This window comes from Cervus elaphus, chromosome 25, assembly GCF_910594005.1.
Source record: "Cervus elaphus chromosome 25, mCerEla1.1, whole genome shotgun sequence".
Lineage (NCBI taxonomy): Eukaryota > Metazoa > Chordata > Mammalia > Artiodactyla > Cervidae > Cervus > Cervus elaphus.
Window position 1 is genome coordinate 26,095,832 of NC_057839.1, and position 18,829 is coordinate 26,114,660.

General features: G+C 47.3%; 1 protein-coding gene across 1 annotated transcript in view; it reads right to left on the reverse strand.

Annotated features, from left to right (window-relative positions):
- Nucleotides 1–11,786: 11,786 nt before the first annotated feature.
- IL31RA (interleukin 31 receptor A) overlaps nucleotides 11,787–18,829 on the reverse strand; it is a 56,775-nt gene continuing 49,732 nt past the window's right edge. Inside the window, exon 16 of the mRNA XM_043887915.1 lies at nucleotides 11,787–17,543. Coding sequence (XP_043743850.1) covers nucleotides 17,094–17,543 — 450 coding nt within the window. The 3' untranslated portion in view covers nucleotides 11,787–17,093. The remainder of the gene's footprint in view (nucleotides 17,544–18,829) is intronic.

Below are 18,829 nucleotides of genomic sequence, written 5' to 3' on the forward strand. Positions count from 1 at the left end.
AGTTCCAATTATGTGAACTTTTGTCGGCAAAGTGATGTCTGTGCTTTTGAATATGCTGTCTAGGTTTGTCATAACTTTTCTTTCAAGGCGCAAGTGTCTGAATTTCTTGACTGCAGTCACTGTCCACAGTGGTATTCCCATCTCTTTTTCCTCAGTTTGTTGTGATCCACACAAAGACTTTAGTGTAGTCAATGAAGCAGAAGTAGATGTTTTTCTGGAATTCCCTTGCTTTTGCTATGATCCATCAGATATTGCCAACTTGGTCTCTTGTTCCTCTGCCTTCTCTAAGTCCAGAACTTCCATCTGGAAATTCTTGGTTCACATACTGTTGAACTCTAGCTTGAAAGATTTTGAGCATTACCTTGCCAGCATGTGAAACTAGTGCAATTGTGTGGTAGTTTGAACATTCTTTGGCATTGCCTTTCTTTGGGATTGGAATGAAAACTGTCCTTTTCCAATCCTGTGGCCACTGCTGAGTTTTCCAAATTTGCTGACATTTTGAGTGCAGCGCTTTAACAGCATCATCTTTTAGGATTTAAATAGCTCAGCTGGAATTCCATGACCTCCACTAGCTGCTTTGTTGCTCAGTCGTGTCCGACTCTTTGCGACTCCGTGGACTGTGGCCCACCAGGCTCCTCTATCCATGGGGATTCTCTAGGCAAGAATACTGGAGTGGGGATGTTCCCAACCAAGGGATCGAACCCAGTTATTCTGCATTGCAGGCGGATTCTTTACCAACTGAGCCACCAGGGAAGCCCTTGCTCATAGTAATGCTTCATAATGCCCACTTGACTTCACACTCCAGGTTGTCTGACTCTAGGTGACTGACCACACCATCATAGTTATCCAGGTCATGAAGACCTTTTTGGTACAGTTCTGTGAATTCTTGCCACCTCTTCTTAATATTTTCTGCTTCTTCTAGGTCCTTGCTATTCCTGTCCTTTATTGTGCACGTCTTTGCATGAAATGTTCCTTGGTATCTCTAGTTTTCTTGAAGAGATCTCTAGTCCTTCCCATTCTACCATTTTCCACTTTCTTTGCATTGTTCACTTAAGAAGGCTTTCTTATCTCTCTTGACTGTTCTCTGGAACTCTGCATTCAGTTGGGTATATATTTACCTTTCTCCTTTGCCTTTCACTTCTCTTCTTTTCTCAGCTATTTATATTCTCAGACAAAGCCCTCTTCAGACAATCATTTTGCCTTCTTGCATTTCTTTGGGATGGTTTTGGTACTGCCTCCTGTACTATGTTATGAGCCTCCGTCCATAGTTCTTCAGGCATTCTGTCTACCAGGTCTAATCCCTTGAATCTATTTATCACCTCCACTGAATAATGATAAAGGATTTGATTTAGGTCATACCTGAATGGCCTAGTGGTTTACACTACTTAATTCAATTTAAGTCTGAATTTTGTAATAAGGAGCTCATAATTAGAGCCACAGTCAGCTCCAGGTCTTGTTTTTGCTGACTGCATAGAGCTTCTCCATCTTTGGCTGCAAAGAATATAATCAATCTGATATCAGCATTGACCATCTGCTGATGTCCATGTGTAGAGTCTTCCCTTGTGTTCTTGGAAAATCGTGTTTGCTATGACCGTGTGTTCTCTTGGCAAAACTCTGTTAGTTGTTACCCTGCCTCACGTTGTACTCCAAGGCCAAACTTACCTATTACTCCAGGTGTCTCTTGACTTCCTACTTTTGCATTCCAATCCCCTATGATGAAAAGGACATCTTTTTTTTTTTTTTTGGTGTTAGTTCTAGAAGGTCTTAGAGGTCTTCATAGAACTGTTCAGCTTCTTTAGCATTAGTGGTTGGAGCACAGACTTGGATTACTGTGACGTTGAATGGTTTGCCTTGGAAATGAACAGAGATCATTCTGTCATTTTTGAGACTGCACCCAAGTACTGCATTTCAGACTCTTACTGACTACGAGGGCTATTCCATTTCTTCTAAGGGATTCTTGTCCACAGTAGTAGATATAATGGCCATCTGGATTAAATTCACGCATTCCAGTCCATTTGAGCTTGCTGATTCCTAAACTGTTGATGTTCACTCTTGCCATCTCCTGCTTGACGACCTCCAATTTACCTTGATTCATGGACCTAACTTTCCAGGTTCCTATGCAGTATTGTTCTGCACAGCACTGGACTTTACTTTCACCACCAGACACATCCGCAACTGGGTATCATTTCTGCTTTCGACCAGCCTCTTCATTCTTTCTGGAACTCTCTCTCTGCTCTTCCCCAGGAGCATATTGGACAACTACCAAGCTGGGGGAGCTCATCTTCTGGTGTCAGATCTTTTTGCTTTTTCATACTATCCATGGGGTTCTTGGGGCAAGGATGAGCTGTGCTGTGCTCAGTCATTTCAGTCGTGTCTGACTCTGTGAAACCCTGTGGAAGAGCCCAGGCGAGAATATTGGAGTGGGCTGCCATTTCCTTCTCCAGGGGATCTTCCCGACCCACAGATCCTCTTAAGTCCCCGACCTGCATTCTCTTAAGTTTCCTGAATTGGCAAAGTGGGTTCTTTACCACTAGCGCCACCTGAGAAGCCTAGCACTATTCATGGGGTTCTCAAGGCAAGGATACTGACGTCACTTGCCATTCCCTTCTCCGTGGACCACGTTTTGTCAGAACTCTCCACCATGACCCGTCCATCTTGGGTGGCCCTGCATGGCATGGCTCACAGTTTCACTGAGCTACACAAGCCTGTTATCCACGTGATCGTTTTGGTTCGCTTTCTCTGATTGTGGTTTTCATGTCCAGGCTGCCTCAGTTCAATTGCTGGTCAGGGAATTAAGATCTCACTTCATACCACTACTCACGGCTGCCTTGTGGAGATCACCCTCAGCACATGCATTTGCTCCAGCCGCATGTAGAAAGACCTCAGAGAGAAGTACCGGTGTCTCTCTTTCCCAGGCACAATGCCTGTTAACACAGCTTCCGCATCCTCATTGTGTGTGCTTAGTCTCTCAGCCATGTCCGACTCTGTTACCGTGAGGACTGTAGCCCGCCAGGCTCGTCTGTCCATACGGAGTCTCCACGCAAGAATACTGGAGTGGGTTGCCATGCCCTCCTCCAGGAGGTCTTCCCAACCCAGGGATCAAAACCAGCTCTCCCACATTGCACGTAGATTCTCTACCAATCTGAGCCACCAGCTAAGCCCATGTAGTCTCATTACTTTATTAAAAAAACAACAACAACAACTCTTTTAACGGTGGAACCTGACAACTGCAGCCAGTGACAAAAAGACCCAGGGGAGAGCATTTTTCCGCAGTGCTCAGATCACACCCCTCCTCTCCTGGTTGGTTCTGCCATGAACTTCACGTGTCTGCTGCTAAGCGCAGGTACCCACCTCCCAGCCTGACCTCTTCCTAGGCCTTTTTTTCAAAGTGGTTTTCCAGCTGTGCCTGCCCAACTCCAGTTAACCCACTAGAGGGCAGCATTGGCAGCAGGAAGGGCCCACTGAGGTCCTGCTACTCCAACCAAAAGGTCAACATTTGCTTTCCGGGCTTCATCTTCTGATCCTGTTTTTCCAGCCTCAGACAGCCTCATCTCCAGGTATACACTCGCTAGTTACCAGATCATATTGTGTTTCTTCTGATCTCCCGGCCCATGAATATGGTTTCTTCTAAAATGGTCTCCTGGCCACAATTCATAGCTCAGCTGGAAAATTCTTACCTCAGTTCAGTGCAGTCACTCAGTTGCATCTGACTCTTTGTGACCCCAGGGACTGCAGCACACCAGGCCTCCCTGTCCATCACCAACTCCCGGAGTCCACTCAAACTCATGTCCATTGAGTCACTGATGCCATCCAACCATCTCATCCTCTGTCATCGTCCCCTTCTTCTCCCACCTTCAATCTTTCCCAGCATCAGGGTCTTTTCCAATGAGTCTGCTTTTCGCATCAGGTGGCCAAAGTATTGAAGTTTCAGCTTCAGCTTCAGTCCTTCCAATGAATATTCAGGACTGATCTCCTTTAGGATGGCCTGGTTGGATCTCCTTGCAGTCCAAGGGACTCTCAAGAGTCTTCTCCAACACCACAGTTCAAAAGCATCAGTTCTTTGGTGCTCAGCTTTCTTTATAGTCCAAGTCTCACATCCATACATGACCACTGGAAAAACCATAGCCTTGACTAGACAGACCTTTGTTGGCAAAGTAATGTCTCTGCTTTTTAATATACCGCCTTTGTTAGTCATAATTTTCCTTCCAAGCAGCAAGTATCTTTTAATTTCATGGCTGCAGTCACCATCTGCAGTGATTTTGGAGCCCCCAAAAATAAAGTCTGATGCTGTTTCCACTGTTTCCCCGTCTACTTGCCATGAAGTGATAGGACCAGATGCCATGATCTTAGTTTTCTGAATATTAAGCTTTAAGCCAACTTTTTCACTCTCCTGTTTCACATTTATCGAGAGGCTCTTTAGTTCTTCATTTTCTGCCATAAGGGTGGTGTAATCTGCATATCTGAGTTTATTGATATTTCTCCCGGCAATCTTGATTCCAGCTTGTGCTTCTTCCAGCCCAGCATTTCTCATGATGTACTCTGCATATGAGTTAAATAAGCAGGGTGACAATATACAGCCTTGATATACTCCTTTTCCTGTTTGGAACCAGTCTGTTGTTCCATGTCCAGTTCTAACTGTTGCTTCCTGACCTACATATAGAGTTCTCAAGAGGCTGGTCAGGTGGTCTGGTATTCCCATCTCTTGAAGAATTTTCCACAGTTTATTGTGACCCACACAGTCAAAGGCTTTGGCATAGTCAATAAAGCAGAAATAGATGTTTTTCTGAAACTCTCTTGGCTTTTTGATGATCCAGCAGATGTTGACAATTTGATCTCTGGTTCCTCTGCCTTTTCTAAAACCAGCTTGAACATTTGGAAGTTCACGGTTCACGTATTGCTGAAGCCTGGCTGGGAGAATTTTGAGCATTACTTTGCTAGTGTGTGAGATGAGTGCAACTGTGCGGTAGTTTGAGCATTCTTTGGCATTGCCTTTCTTTGGGATTACAATGAAAACGGACCTTTTCCAGTCCTGTGGTCACTGCTGAGTCTTCCAAATTTGCTGGCATATTGAGTGTAGCACTTTCACAGCATCATCTTTTAGGATTTGAAATAGCTCAACTGGAATTCCATCACCTCTACTATCTTTGTTCATAGTGATGCTTCCTAAGGCCCACTTGACTTTGCATTCCAGGATGTCTGGCTCTAGGTGAGTGATCACACCATCATGGTTATCTGGGTCATGAAGATCTTTTTTTATAGTTCTTCTGTGTAGTCTTGCCACCTCTTCTTTTTTTTTTTTTTTTTTTAAATTTTTTTTATTAGTTGGAGGCTAATTGCTTCACAACATTTCAGTGGGTTTTGTCATACATTGATATGAATCAGCCATAGATTTACACTTATTCCCCATTGCCACCTCTTCTTAATATCTTCTGCTTCTGTTAGATCCCTACCATTTCTGTCCTTTATTGTGCCCATCTTTGCATGAAATATTCCCTTGGTATCTCTAATTTTCTTGAAGAGATCTCTAGTCATTCCCATTCTATTGTTTCCCTCTATTTCTTTGCACTGATCACTGAGGAAGGCTTTCTTATCTCTCCTTGCTTGGAACTCTGCGTTCAAATGGGAATATCTTTCCTTTTCTCCTTTGCTTTTCACTTCCCTTCTTTTCACAGCTATTTGTAAGCCCTCCTCAAACAGCCATTTTGCTTTTTTGCATTTCTTTTTCTTGGGGATGGTCTTGATTCCTGTCTCATGTACAATGTCATGAACCTCCAATCATAGTTCATCAGGCACTCTGTCTATCAGATCTAGTCCCTTAAATGTATTTCTCACTTCTACTGTATATTCATAATCATTTTATTTAGGTCATACCTGAATGGTCTACTGGTAGCATATTAAAAAGCAGAGACATTACTTTGCCAACAAAGGTCCATCTAGTCAAGGCTATGGTTTTTCCAGTAATCAAGTATGGATGTGAGAATTGGACTATAAAGAAAACTGAGCACCATATTGTTGATGCTTTTGAACTGTGGTGTTGGAGAAGACTCTTGAGAGTCCCTTGGACTGCAAGGAGATGCAACCAGTCCATCCTAAAGGAATCCAGTCTTGAATATTCATTGGAAGGACTGATGCTGAAGCTGAAACTCCAGTTTTTGGCCACCTGATATGATGAATTGACTCATTGGAAAAGACCCTGATGCTGGGAAAGATTGAAGGCAGGAGGAGAAGGGGACGACAGAGGATGAGTTCGTTGGATGGCATCACCAACTCAATGGACATGAGTTTGAGTAAGCTCTGGGAGTTGGTGATGGACAGGGAAGCATGGCATGGTGCCGTCCACGGGATCACAAAGTGTCAGACATGACTGAGTGACTGAACTGAACTGAAACAGGGATGCAAATACCCAGAGACTACCATCAGTCACCTCCCCCCACTGCCCCTCTCCAGCGAAGGTGACCAGGCACCATGGCCAGAAAGGAATGGGGGGAAGCTGGGATGACCATTCACAAGCCCTGAGGGTGGCAGCCCCCTGCCCCATCTCCCAGGTTTGGTCCCAACTCACATGTAGTGGTTCTGATGCCACCATCTGCTATCCCCAGGCTCTCACAGAGCCTCGCTGCCTGCCCGGCCTGTGAAGTCAGGAATGTGTCCATCTGTGGGCCTGCACATCCACTCTGCTGTGTGCAGCACAGCCATGGGTCCCCAGGACCACCCTGTCATCACCTGGGACTGCAGACCTTGGAGGGACCCTCCCAAGCTCATTTGCATCAGGCTCTCCCAGCCAAGAAGGGCAGGGGGTCTCAAAGCACAAGATGCAGATGATAGGAGCCCTGGGTTTCATTTTGTTGTTTTCTCTTAGGATTGTTTCCTTTTGAAGTTTTCCCTTTGCGTTTGTTTTTTGTTGTTGTTGTTTGTTTGTTTCTGGTTTCTTGTTTTTGTATGCCTGTTTGGGGGATATTTTTTTAATTTTGTTTTTGTTTTGTTTTGGCAGGGAGAGGTGGAAAATATTGCTTTGGATCCAAGAGACACTGCCTTTGTACAGCATGTTCTCTGTCTGGTTCGAAGTATTATGTGTTCTCTGGAACCAGTCCTGAGATTTCATGGAATTGTCAGTTTAGGAGGCTGTTATCTTACCATCAGAAAATCTTCATTGACAATCCTAGAAGCTTTTTCCTGGAACTTTTTTTTTTTTTCCCTAGAAGACAACAAAGGCTAGCTGATCAATTATGTCTTGGGAGGGGCTCGAGTTACGGACACATGCTGACTCCTGTAGAGAATATGTTCAACTTAGCTTCTAAGTAGTTATTTGTGATTTATTTGCAAGGGCAAAGGGGAGTTTTTCCCATCCTTCAGGTTGATCTCTTATGAAGGAAAATCTGGAATAAAGTGACTCTGAGATGTGTATATATCACATTGTGTTTTTGACCCCCCAGCACCGGGGGTTTTCCACTAGTTGGGATGTGCTTCCTTGGAGTGCAGAACGCTGCTGTGTCCTAAACATCACGTTAGTACTTGGAATTCTGAACTGAGTGGAAGGTTATTTAGACCCAGCACAGACTCCCCTTGCACCTCTCCCAGGACCTTGGCCTTGCAGTTCTGATGGGCCAAGACTCTCAAGGGCCCCAGGGGTCAGCCCACGGTCTGGTTTCTTGGTGCCTCTGTCTGGGAGCCAGCCCATCCAGAGGACTATGCACCCTGGTCAGCTCTCCGCCCCAGAGAAAAGGGACCTGTCCCTGCAGAGTGAGCCCTGTGGAATCCAAATGAGCTCATAATCCAGTGTGTCTAATTCTGGGGTGACCATTAGTAAGTCCTCTGGTTCACAGATCATGCCAGGCACTCTAGGCAGCTTGGCTGGCAATAAGGTTATTCAGGTCTCTGTCCAGGCATGGTCTGTATCTAGCTTCCATTAGACTCAGGGACTGAGCCAGACAAGGCTGGACCCTGGGTCAGGAACACTAAGAGGTAGACAAACTTAATCAGAGACAGAGTGAAGCCTTGGTTGGACCCTTAGTGATGTGCTTCAGACCTCAGACTGAGCTCAGCCCCAGGGGAAAGAGGGAGACAGGACTCCAGAGGAACCATCAAAGCGATGCAATGGTGCTGGCTTTGTAGATGGAAGAGGTGGCAACAAGCTAAGGAACAAAGGCTGCCTCTAGAAGCTGGAAAAGGCATTGAAACAGAAGGAGCAGAACCCCGATGGCACCTTTATTTTAGCCCTGTGAGATGACATTGAACTTCTAACCTACAGAACTGTAAGGTAACAAGTTCATGTCACTAAAGGCACTGAGTTTGTGGTGACCAACCTAGACAGCATATTAAAAAGCAGAGGCATTATTTTGCCGACAAACATCCGTCTAGTCAAAGCTATGGTTTTTCCAGTAGTCATGTACGGATGTGAGAACTGGACAATAAAAAAAGCTGAGTGCTGAAGAATTGATGCCTTCAAACCATGGTGCTGGAGAAGACTCTTGAGAGTCCCGTGGACTACAAGGAGATCAAACCACTCAATCCTAAAGGAAGTCAGTCCTGAATATTCATTGGAAGGACTGATGCTGAAGCTGAAGCTCCAATACCTTGGCCCCCTGATGAGAAGAGTCAACTCATTGGAAAAGATCCTGATGCTGGGAAAGATTGAAGGCAGGAGGAGAAGGGGATGACAGAGGATGAGATGGTTGGATGGCATCACTGACTTGATGGACATGAGTTTGAGCAAGCTCCAGGAGACGGTGAAGGACAGGGAAGCCTGGTGTGCTGAGTCCACGAGGCCACAAAGAGTCGAACACCACTAAGCAACTGAACAACAAAGTTTGTGGTAATTTGTTACAGAAGCCATAAAAAACTAATATTTGTTAACTCTTTAAAAGTGTAGCACATGAGCAAATAATTTAAAAGGAACCTCACCCATTACTATGATATGGAGTTTGGATGTTACCTATGGACCATTCCACTGGGGATTAGGAAACAGGCCAAAGATGGAACCAGACCTCTGTGTAGAAATCATTCTAGAGGTCATGTGGAAGGTGGATCCATAGGGTTGCAGCAAGGAAAACCAGGGAGGAGGCTGCTCAAAGACCCAGACCAAAGATGACCTAGCTAGGGGTTGGCATGGGATTTGGGAGAATAGAGTAGAAAGGCTTATGGGGGAGAGAAGCTTTGCAGAGAAAAGGTAAGAATTCGGTGACCCACTGGATGCTGGTGGCGAGGAAGGAAGGAGTTTCAATGACTTCAGGTTGTCCAAGTAGGAGAATGGAGAAACAAGGTTTGAAAGAGGAGGGGTGGGTTGGGGATATACGTTCTTTGTCTTGGACATGCTCATTTCAAGTGGAGATGTCCAATGAGCAATTGGAAATGCAGATCCTGGGGTCAGTGCAGATGGAAATTTGGGGATGACACAGATGCAGCTGAAGCCTGGGTGTGGATGACAGAGAGCTTGTGGAGTAAGCTGTCCACCAGGGACTCAACCCCAGGGATCTGCAAGGTTCAGATGGTAAGTCAACCAAGAGGAGTCTGAGAAACAAAGATCAGAAGAGTGATTAGGGAGGAGTGGAAAGAGCGAATTGGTTGGGAGGGAAGGTCACATGCAGGGCCCTGATTCAACTCTCCTGGGAAGTCCCCTCTTCCAGCAGACCTCCCTGTGTCCTGCTTGAGGGCCCAGGGTGTTCACAGAGTCTATCACTCTGTTGCGGCATCTTGTCTTGCTTCTGCAGCATCCCAAGCCCATCCGGAAACTCAGGCTCCCTTGGGTCTTCTCTCTTCTTGTCATTCCCTGTTCTGAGAACAGGGACATGGTGTCTGCCTCCACCTCCACTCACTCCTGGATCAAAAACCAATCTCGGGGTCCTGGCAGGCACCTCCACACCTTGAAGAATCCACTCCTCTTTAACTCTCTCTGACCTCAGGAGCCAACTTGTTATTGGCCAGAGAGGCAGAGCAGCTCAGGGGAATTAGCGGCCCAGTTCCAACCCACCATTCCCCAGTTGCCCAGTCTTGGCCAAGTCCCTGAAGCCTCTCTGAGCTCAATTTCCTTGTCTGTAAATTGGATAATGGTACTACTCTATTGGGCTTCCCCGGCGGCTCAGACAGTAAAGAATCTGCCTGCAATGCAGGGAGTTTGATCCCTGGGTTGGGAAAACCTCCTGGAGGAAGGCATGGCAACCCACTGTAGTATTCTTGCCTGGAGAATTCCATGGACAGAGGAATCTGGAGAGATACAGTCCATGGGGTCACAAAGAGTTACGAGCAACTGACACTTTCGCTTTTTTCACTACCCTTTCACCCCTTCATGAATCACAGCCTTGTGTATCCCTTGGACTACAGGGAGATCAAACCAGTCAATCCTAAAGGAAATCAACTCTGGATATTCATTGGAAAGACTGATGCTGAAGGTGAAGCTCCAGCATTGGACACCTGATGTGAAGAGAGGACTCACTGGAGAAGACTCTGCTGCTGGCAAAGATTGAAGGTAAAAGGAGAAGAGGGTGGCACAGGATGAGGTGGTTCAGTGGTATCACTGACTCAATGGACATGAGTTTGACGGTGAAGGACAGGGAAGCCTGCTGTGCTGCAGTCCCTGGGGTTGCAAAGTGTCAGACACGACTTAGCGACTGAACAACACTACCCTATCGATGGTACCCACCTTTCTGTAAGTTGGATAACCACACAAATTGTGAGAATTGCTGGATAGTGCGCAGAAAGCTCTTAGTAAGTGCCGTTAAGCATCAGGTAGGATTGACCTTAGTGATGAACAGAACAAAACCTGAGGTAATCCCCCCACCCCAGGGCTTCTCCAACAACAGTGGGCACACATGTGCCTTATATGTGAACACTTAAGAGGCCAGTCTGAAGCCTTTGTTCCCAAATTGTCTGCTCCTAAAGCACTGTCTTTCTATTCCTGTAGAACATTTTAGCAGTTCCATCTTCTCAGTATCGAAAATAAAAATAAAAGACTTAAGCTGCTTGGAGAAGCTGCTGCTGGGTTGCGGCTCTTTCTACCCTGACGTTTGGCAGAGCTGTGGGGTCACAGACAGCAGAGGTGGAGACGGAGGTGCGTTTCCTCTTCTCTTGGAAGCCTGTTTAGAGGCCTGAGGGGGAGGAATTGCTGGAGAGGGAGAAGGTGACAGTATAGGAGAGGCCAAGGAAGGGATGGATGCAAGCAGGGCCACCTTCACCTCTGACCTTCGCAGGAGAGACGGGCCTCCGTGAGTGGGGACCACGTCACCTGCTGACGTGAGGGGAGCTGTGAGGGGAGACCCCGGGGAGCTTGAGGAGCTGGAAGGAGTTTGAAACGCTGCCACGAGGAGGAATCAGGTCGGAGGACAACCAGGGCTCTTGCCTGAGGCCCGGCTGGCTCCGCGGTGGGTGGTGTGCGTGCAGGAGTAATTGCCTACCTCTGCTTCCTGGCCACCTGGAGCTCTGGTGTTTCCCACAGTCACCCCTCATGTCTAACAAAGGTGGTCTTTTACATTTTGAAGTCTCATTTTAAACATCTGAGTGGGTAAAACTTTTAAATGGATGTATATGCATTACCTCCAATACTTTGGCCACCTCATGCGAAGAGTTGACTCATCGGAAAAGACCTTGATGCTGGGAGGGATTGGGGGCAGGAGGAGAAGGGGATGACAGAGGATGAGATGGTTGGATGGCATCACCAACTCGATGGGCATGAGTTTGAGTAAACTCCGGGAGTTGGTGATGGACAGGGAGGCCTGGCGTGCTGTGATTCATGGGGTCGCAAAGAGTTGGAACACGATTAAGCAACTGAACTGAACTGATGCATTACATACAAATGGTGTTACAGCTTTATTATTTGAAAAATCAAAATATAAATGCACTTACAATAAAGCATCTGAAAAGCTATTCTCATTACAATAACCGTGTTTTTCACACACATGAACTTTCATGCAGAAGCATTACATGTTATATCGACATACGAACAATCCATGGAAAAGACGACAGGCAGAGCCCACAAAGAAACGCTTCCCTGGTACAGGGGGTCAGCTTTCCTCCCTGACATCAGCATTCCGGTTTGCACATCTTGATTTCTAAGTCCAGGCCTTGGGATACCCTCCTGGCATTTCACACCCCCCCACACACATATGGTGAAGCTGGGTAGGACCTGGACCCGCTCCCACCCCCCACCACGTGGCTCCCTTCGGGCTGGCTGGCTGCCCTCCCGCAGGAGTCACCCCCCTTTCTCAGCAGCAAGGGGGCAGGTACTGTGACAGAGCAGCCCAGCAGTGTGGAGGGCAGGGCCGGCCTCCACGAGTCTGCAAATGTGGCCTGGGGCTGTTCAAGCTTCTGAGCAAAGTCTCCCCCTGCTGACCCCAGTGTCCAGTAAAAGCCTGCTAATGACCCTTCTCATGGTCTGCTTCACAATGATTTAAGCAACACAAATGACTATGAAGTTTCATTGACCATACCCAGTAAATAGACAAAATTCAGTTTACAGCCGTGTCTGGTGCTATTGCAAATCAGTGCAGCTGTTTGGGGGGCACAGTCATGCAATAACCATAATACTTTGACCCAGCAATTCTACCCAAGGAGTGAGGACAAAAGTGCAAAAAGAAAATTTTGTGCAACAAGGTTCATTGAAGTTTCTACTTATATGAGGAGGACATTTAAAACAATCCTGAGCAAACCATGATATGCAGGTACACTGAGAGGTTCGGTGTGGCCACTGTGAACTGTATTCATATATGAAATTTTATACATGAAATAATAAGTAACAGTAAAGGGAGACTCCAACTGAATCAATAATTAATGTATCAGTAATTAAATGAAAATGTATTTCACTTAAGGGACACAGATCATATCAGAAATGAATTAAGAATGAAATAATTGGTATTGAGATGTTTGTTCTTGTTGCTGTTGTGAAGTTGAGTCCAAAACAAAATTTAATTTATGAAAAAATTAAAAAGAGAGACCCCCTAGAGCTATGTGTGGACCCTGAGAGGCACCTGTGATCATTGCTGTAGGCGCAGGGCAGAGGTTAGCTCAGTCAGGATTTCTCACCTCAGCACCACTGATGCCTTGAGACACATAACCCTTTGTTGCGGGGTCTGTTCTGTGCATTGTAGGGTGACCACCATCTTTGCTGGCTCTTACCCACTCAATCCCAGCAGTGCCCTCAGGCATTGCCAAATGTCTGACGGTCGGGGATGGGAGACAAAATAACCTGGGTCAAGAACTACTGGAGTGAGTGCTAAATAGCCACAACTATCCAGCTTAGCCACAGGCAGAGGCAGACAGAGATCGTGAGGGCCGCAGTGTGCCCTTTTAAGAGGGCTGTCTCGATCCAATTAGGAGTCCAGAATGACACAGCCTGATTTTGTTTTTCCTTAGCAGATACTTCAAAGTTAAAACACTTTGTGCAGTCTGAGCCTGTGTCTGTGGGCTTCACAGGGGTGGGTCAGCAAACTTTTTCTATAAAGGACCAGATGGTGACCACTTGAGGCTCTATGGAAGAAGCTCTGTCACAGCTATTCATTTCTGTCTTTGTGTGCAGAAAGCAGCTGGAGATGATATATCAAAGATGAGTGTGACAGTGTCCCAACTAAGTTTCAGCAGTAGACACTGAATTCTGTAGCATTTTCACATATCATTAAATGTTTTCTTCATTTAATTTTGTTTTCTAGTCTTTTAAAATGTTAAGAATCATTTTTGGCTCATGGGCCCTTCAGAAACAGAGCCCAGACTGGGCTCAAGGGCCGGCTGGCAGGGACCTGGGCTGAAGCATGCCTGCAGCAGCATCAATAGCTAAGAGCCACTGGAGACCCAGGGAAGGGATTGGGGGCGTGGGGGGTAACGGCGGGGGTGGGGGGTGGATTGGGCAGGCCAGCACAGGCTTTCCCCACACGAGGTAGGAACAGCCATGGGGGTGTCGGGACCTCCCCATCTTCTGCCTCTTTCAAACCCCCACCTCCACCAGGACCCCCACCTCACATGGTATTGTTACTCTGCGTTTTATTGCAGCTGCCCGAGAAAGAATGAAGGTACCATCTCCCTTTTTTGAACCACTAACCACTTCTCTGCCATTCTTTAAAAATTTTTTTCTGATATTACTGTAAAAGAAAGGCTAGTAACAGGGCACTAATGTAGCTGTTTGCGTGGTTCCCAGAGCCCTAGAAAACTCGAAGGAGAATTTTACCAGTTTTTAATGAGCTTGATAAAACAAGTTTTCCTGTTTGTGTCTGCTCAGTGTCTCTCTGACAGCAACAGGAAGAAAACGCAGATGGCCCTCTCCATCTGCAGTCACAGAGGCAGCGCAGGACCCTGGAGCAGGGACAGTCCGTGACCGGATTCCAGGGGAGGAAGGTCACCGCTGGCTTCTCCCAGGCCAGGCCTGTGATCTGCTCTGCAGGCCGGCGCTGCAGGGTGCTTCCCGGGCTGCCTCAGAAATGTGCCCCTTTTCCTGGCAGGAAACACTGACTCTTGTGAAACCGCCTTGGGCCTTCTAGAACAAAACAGAGGCCCCTAAATGTCCTAGCCCTCAAAGCTAGCAAAAGTAAATCTGGAGATGTTATAAGGGGGCTAATGGAAAGGGGAGAAAAGGATAAAAAGAAAAGAAACAAGAAATGGGAGAGGGGGAAAAAGGAAGCATTTAAAAAGATGCAAAGCTGCTGGGAATGGTGGGAAAAAAGGAGCAGAAGACAGGAGGCAAGAAGGAAAGTGGGAAAGGGAATGAAACGGAGGAAGGGCCAAGGGTGTGGTGCATGCGTGCTAAAGTCACTTCAGTCATGCAGCCGGACAGGCTCCTCCGTCCATGGAATTTTCCAGGCAAGAATACTGGAGTGGATTGCTGTGCCCTCCTCCAGGGGATCTTCCTGACCCAGGGATTGAACCCGCATCTCTCCTGTCTCCTGCATTGGCACGCAGGTTCTTTACCTGTATTGTCACCTGGGAAGCCCCAGGGTGTGGTATTTGCCAGCTATTCGTCAGAAGCTTCAGGTGTTAATGAATGGTTAAGGGAGGGAGAGTAAGGGTAATGGCTTCACCTCTGAAACCCACTTCGATTTGTGACCTTTTCCCTCTCCCCATCATCAAATTCTTGGACTTTAGGTTCAAAAGGGCGTGAGAACAAGACTACAGGGACTCACTGGCACTCCCTGCCCCTCAGCTGGAGGCAGCAGAGTGTTTCTCAGGAGAGAGAGAGGAATGTGGGGTACCAGCCTAGGGCCTCCTGTGAGCTCAGAGATCAGAGGCGGGTGGAAAGGGCCTGTCTGGGATTCTGGAGGACACGGGGTTCACAGAAGTGCCCACATAACAACAGGGTTGGGGAGGGAGGCATCAGGGCAGAGAGCGCCCACCACAGCCTGGAGTCCCTTTCATTTGGTCCCTTTCTGCTCTGAGAACATAGGCTCCCCAGCGCCTGCCCCACGCATCCTTTCTTCCTAGATTTATCAGTGGTCACTGTTCTGTGAACCAGGCCTGATGAATTTGGGGGGTGCTATAGACACTGGAGACTTAATGAGGAGACAGCTTTGGGAAAGCATCCTTGCTTGTGCCCACAATAAGGATGCAGTGACTGGAGGAAAGTGGCAGGGGACAGGGAAGAGGGCACGTCCCTGCCCGGGGTTGGGCAGCAGACCTCACACTCCCCTGAATATCTGCTGGCACTCAGAGCCAGTCCCAGGGTGGACGGGGCATTGAAATCCCAGGTGAGCTCGAGCTCCAAACCCAAGGCAACTCAGAATCACTAACTTGGGGTGGTTCCTTCTAAAGGTCAGGGGCTGGGACTGGAAATCAACCTTGGTTATAGGAAAGGAAAGCAATGTTTTTGCACACCCGAGTCGGTGGCTTGTGAAGTCTGTGATTGCTGCTTGTGGACCACAAGCACAGACTTCCCACTCTTGGAGAAAATACCATCAGCCTTTCTATCTGGCAAATGCTGGGCTCACTGGACCCCACTGCCCCCACCATACCAGGCTCTCAGCAACTTCCCGCAATGGCCAGACAAGCCATCGCCAACACCAGCAAGTCACTGTGCGCAGGGTGTGAGCCCACGGCCAGCCGCAAGTTCCCAAGGGTCTGCCATCAGCCCTCGGGCTAATGGTTCCAGTCAAGGCTGTGGGCTCCTGGCTTTGCCGGGTGAAGGCAGAGGCGCCCCGGCGTGGGAGCGGCACAGTTACTGAGCATTCCATGGGCCCAGGCCCTGCTCAGCTGCTTCTGGGGAGAGGCCTTTGCAGGATGTGTTCCATAGGCATTCCTGGGCTCCAGGCCAGCACGAGGCACCAGAGTCCCCGTCTAAAAGCCGCCGCCATCTTCAGTGTCTTTCAACTCCCAGGCTTGGGTACAAGACAGACGGGCAGCAGGGGCCTCCGGAAACTGTTGGCAGGGCTGGGCTATGACCTGGCCAGTGGGGCGGACCTGCCAGCCCAGGCGAGAGTCCCTTCTCCAGCGCCCTGCTGAGGCCCTCCCTTGTTCCTCCATCCCCCGCTGCAGGCGTGGAGTGACCAAGGGCAAGAGTCCTGGGTGGGGTGTTGCTGCAGACACTTGAGATTTAATGAGGATAATGAGGTGTTTCAGGCACTCCATCTGGAAGGCCACCCTGCTTTCTGCCTCTGTGTTGAAAGAGAGATTTAAAGCGACTCTAAAGTGATGCCAGGGCTGCCTCAGAGTGGAGCCTAGAGCCGGGGAGGTCAAGGTGATGGGAAAGCCTCTTGCCTCCCAGCAGGTCACCCAGGTGCCAACTAAACAACGGTCTTCTGGCAACAGGGAAAGTCTCTCCTGGAGCTGTGAGGAGCGGCGCCAGCAGAGGCCGTGCCCAAGGCCCAGTTCCTCAGGACGGCCACATATGTCTGCCTTCAGTGTCTACTGTCCCTCCGAGTCCATCTGCCAGGGGCCTCAGTGATAGCTTGTTAGCTGAACAACGATAACAACAAAAGATTGTTCTTCGTCTGCAAGGTGCTCGGGCTGATCACCATCCTTTCTTCTCAAGAGAATTCCACATCTGTACCAACCAAGTTTGGGGGTGTGCAAGGCTTTCTCTAACACAAGCAGGATGGGAAGATGCCAAGAAAGCTCTTGGAGCCACACCTTCTACCTCTGTGTGTCAGCCACACTGAGACGCAGGGGAATTCAAGTCACAGCAGCACTTAGACTTCTTTTTGGATTTGCTCTGGAAGTTTTTCAGACACAAGAAATTCTCTGGTTGTCACTGAATTTTTCAAGTAAGGGTTTGATGCGCCTTCCTCACAGAGATGGTCTGGCCCAAAGCCTTGGGCGGGAGGGAGAAGCTGCTCTCTGGTTTCTGAGCAGGTCTCCTCTAGCATCCCAGGACACAGGCACTGGGACCCTCTGGGTGGAATCTCGGTTGAAACAGTGGGACAATAAGGCCTGTTTGGGGAGGTCACGTACTCATTCTTTTCCCCTCCCAAGATATTTTCCCAACCCTTCCCAGGATGCTCAGCGGAAACCACTTCCAAAAAATTCTCAAAGTTCACCACCAACTTGTCAATAAGGCCATTGGGTGAAGAACATGGTTTTAGAATCCTGTCTTCTTCTCTGTACACAGAGTTGTCAAACTTCTTCAGATTTAGCTTACCCTGGAAAAGTGAGAGAGACACGCCTCCAATGGTTATATGGGGGCCACACATGATGTAGCCAAAATCTACTGGGCTTGGGACACCCAAAGCCCACCTCTGCACTAGTCTGCCACATTCATCTCAGAGACCAGAAGTGGTGTCCTTCCATGGGACCTTGGCAAGAGTGGCCCATTTCCTGAGAAGAACACACTATATTCAAATAATTTCTTCTTCTAGGGAGCCCAAAGCTATTTTTCATATAATCATAGGCTCACAAAATTCCAGTGGAAATGGAAGCATCAAAATTAAAACTGTTACAGATGGAAAAACCACAGCCATAAAGACAAATGACTTTCCCAACATCACCATAAAAATCAAAGATGGCTTCCTGGCAGGGGCAGGGTCTGATATCTTTGCATTCCCAGTGCCGAGTTCAATGCTTGGCATATATAGAGTGATTAATAAGTGGGTGCGGCAGATAATTCAAAAAACATTTTAGACATCAAACAATACTTCCTATGAATTAATTTACTCTGTTAATAACTTTTGGTCAGTAGGAAATTAAATAGGATAATACATGAATGATGAGAGAAGAAAATAGAAATAACAAAAATTTAATTAAATAAATAATAAAATAATTTTAATGTCCACGTTAAAAGAAGTCTTCTGAGTTGAAATGAGGGCTAATACTAAAAATTCCTGCATCAAGGAATACTGAAAATAGTCCTTCAATAATAAGGATTTAAAGGTTATACTTGATTGGGCTTATTTCTACTTAACCAGGAAATTAAACCTTAAAAATTTCAGAACAGTTTTCACTTTCAAAATGTATGTGAAAGGAAACTTTCTATTATGAATAACTCACGAGAGTACCCATTGCCAACTTCTCCAATCTGAGAAAAACAATTTGATGCAGCCTGCCCTAGCCTTCAGACAGAAATGCACATAAGCAGTCCCCAGGTGGTTTCTGTATTAATTTGCTCTTGGCTGCTGTTTCAATGTCCTCCAACCTTATAGCTGGGCTCTCCTGCTTTCTAACTGGACAGTAGGTCCTTAAAGGTAAGGCCAGTGCCTTTCTTCTGTGGCATCCCTTAAAGGATCAGTTCTATGCCCAGCAAACACCAGGTTCTATGAGCCTGGTGAAGCCCTTTCCTCTTGTCCAAAGATTGAGGTCAAAGTTGTTCCAGGAAGGCTGATTCCACTTGTCCTGCCCCATTCCCTGGGATATTTAAACCTTGAGTTCCCCTTATGTGAACCCTGTGCAAATCTCAGCCCAGGACTGCTCCCCGCATGCATCATCTTGTCCA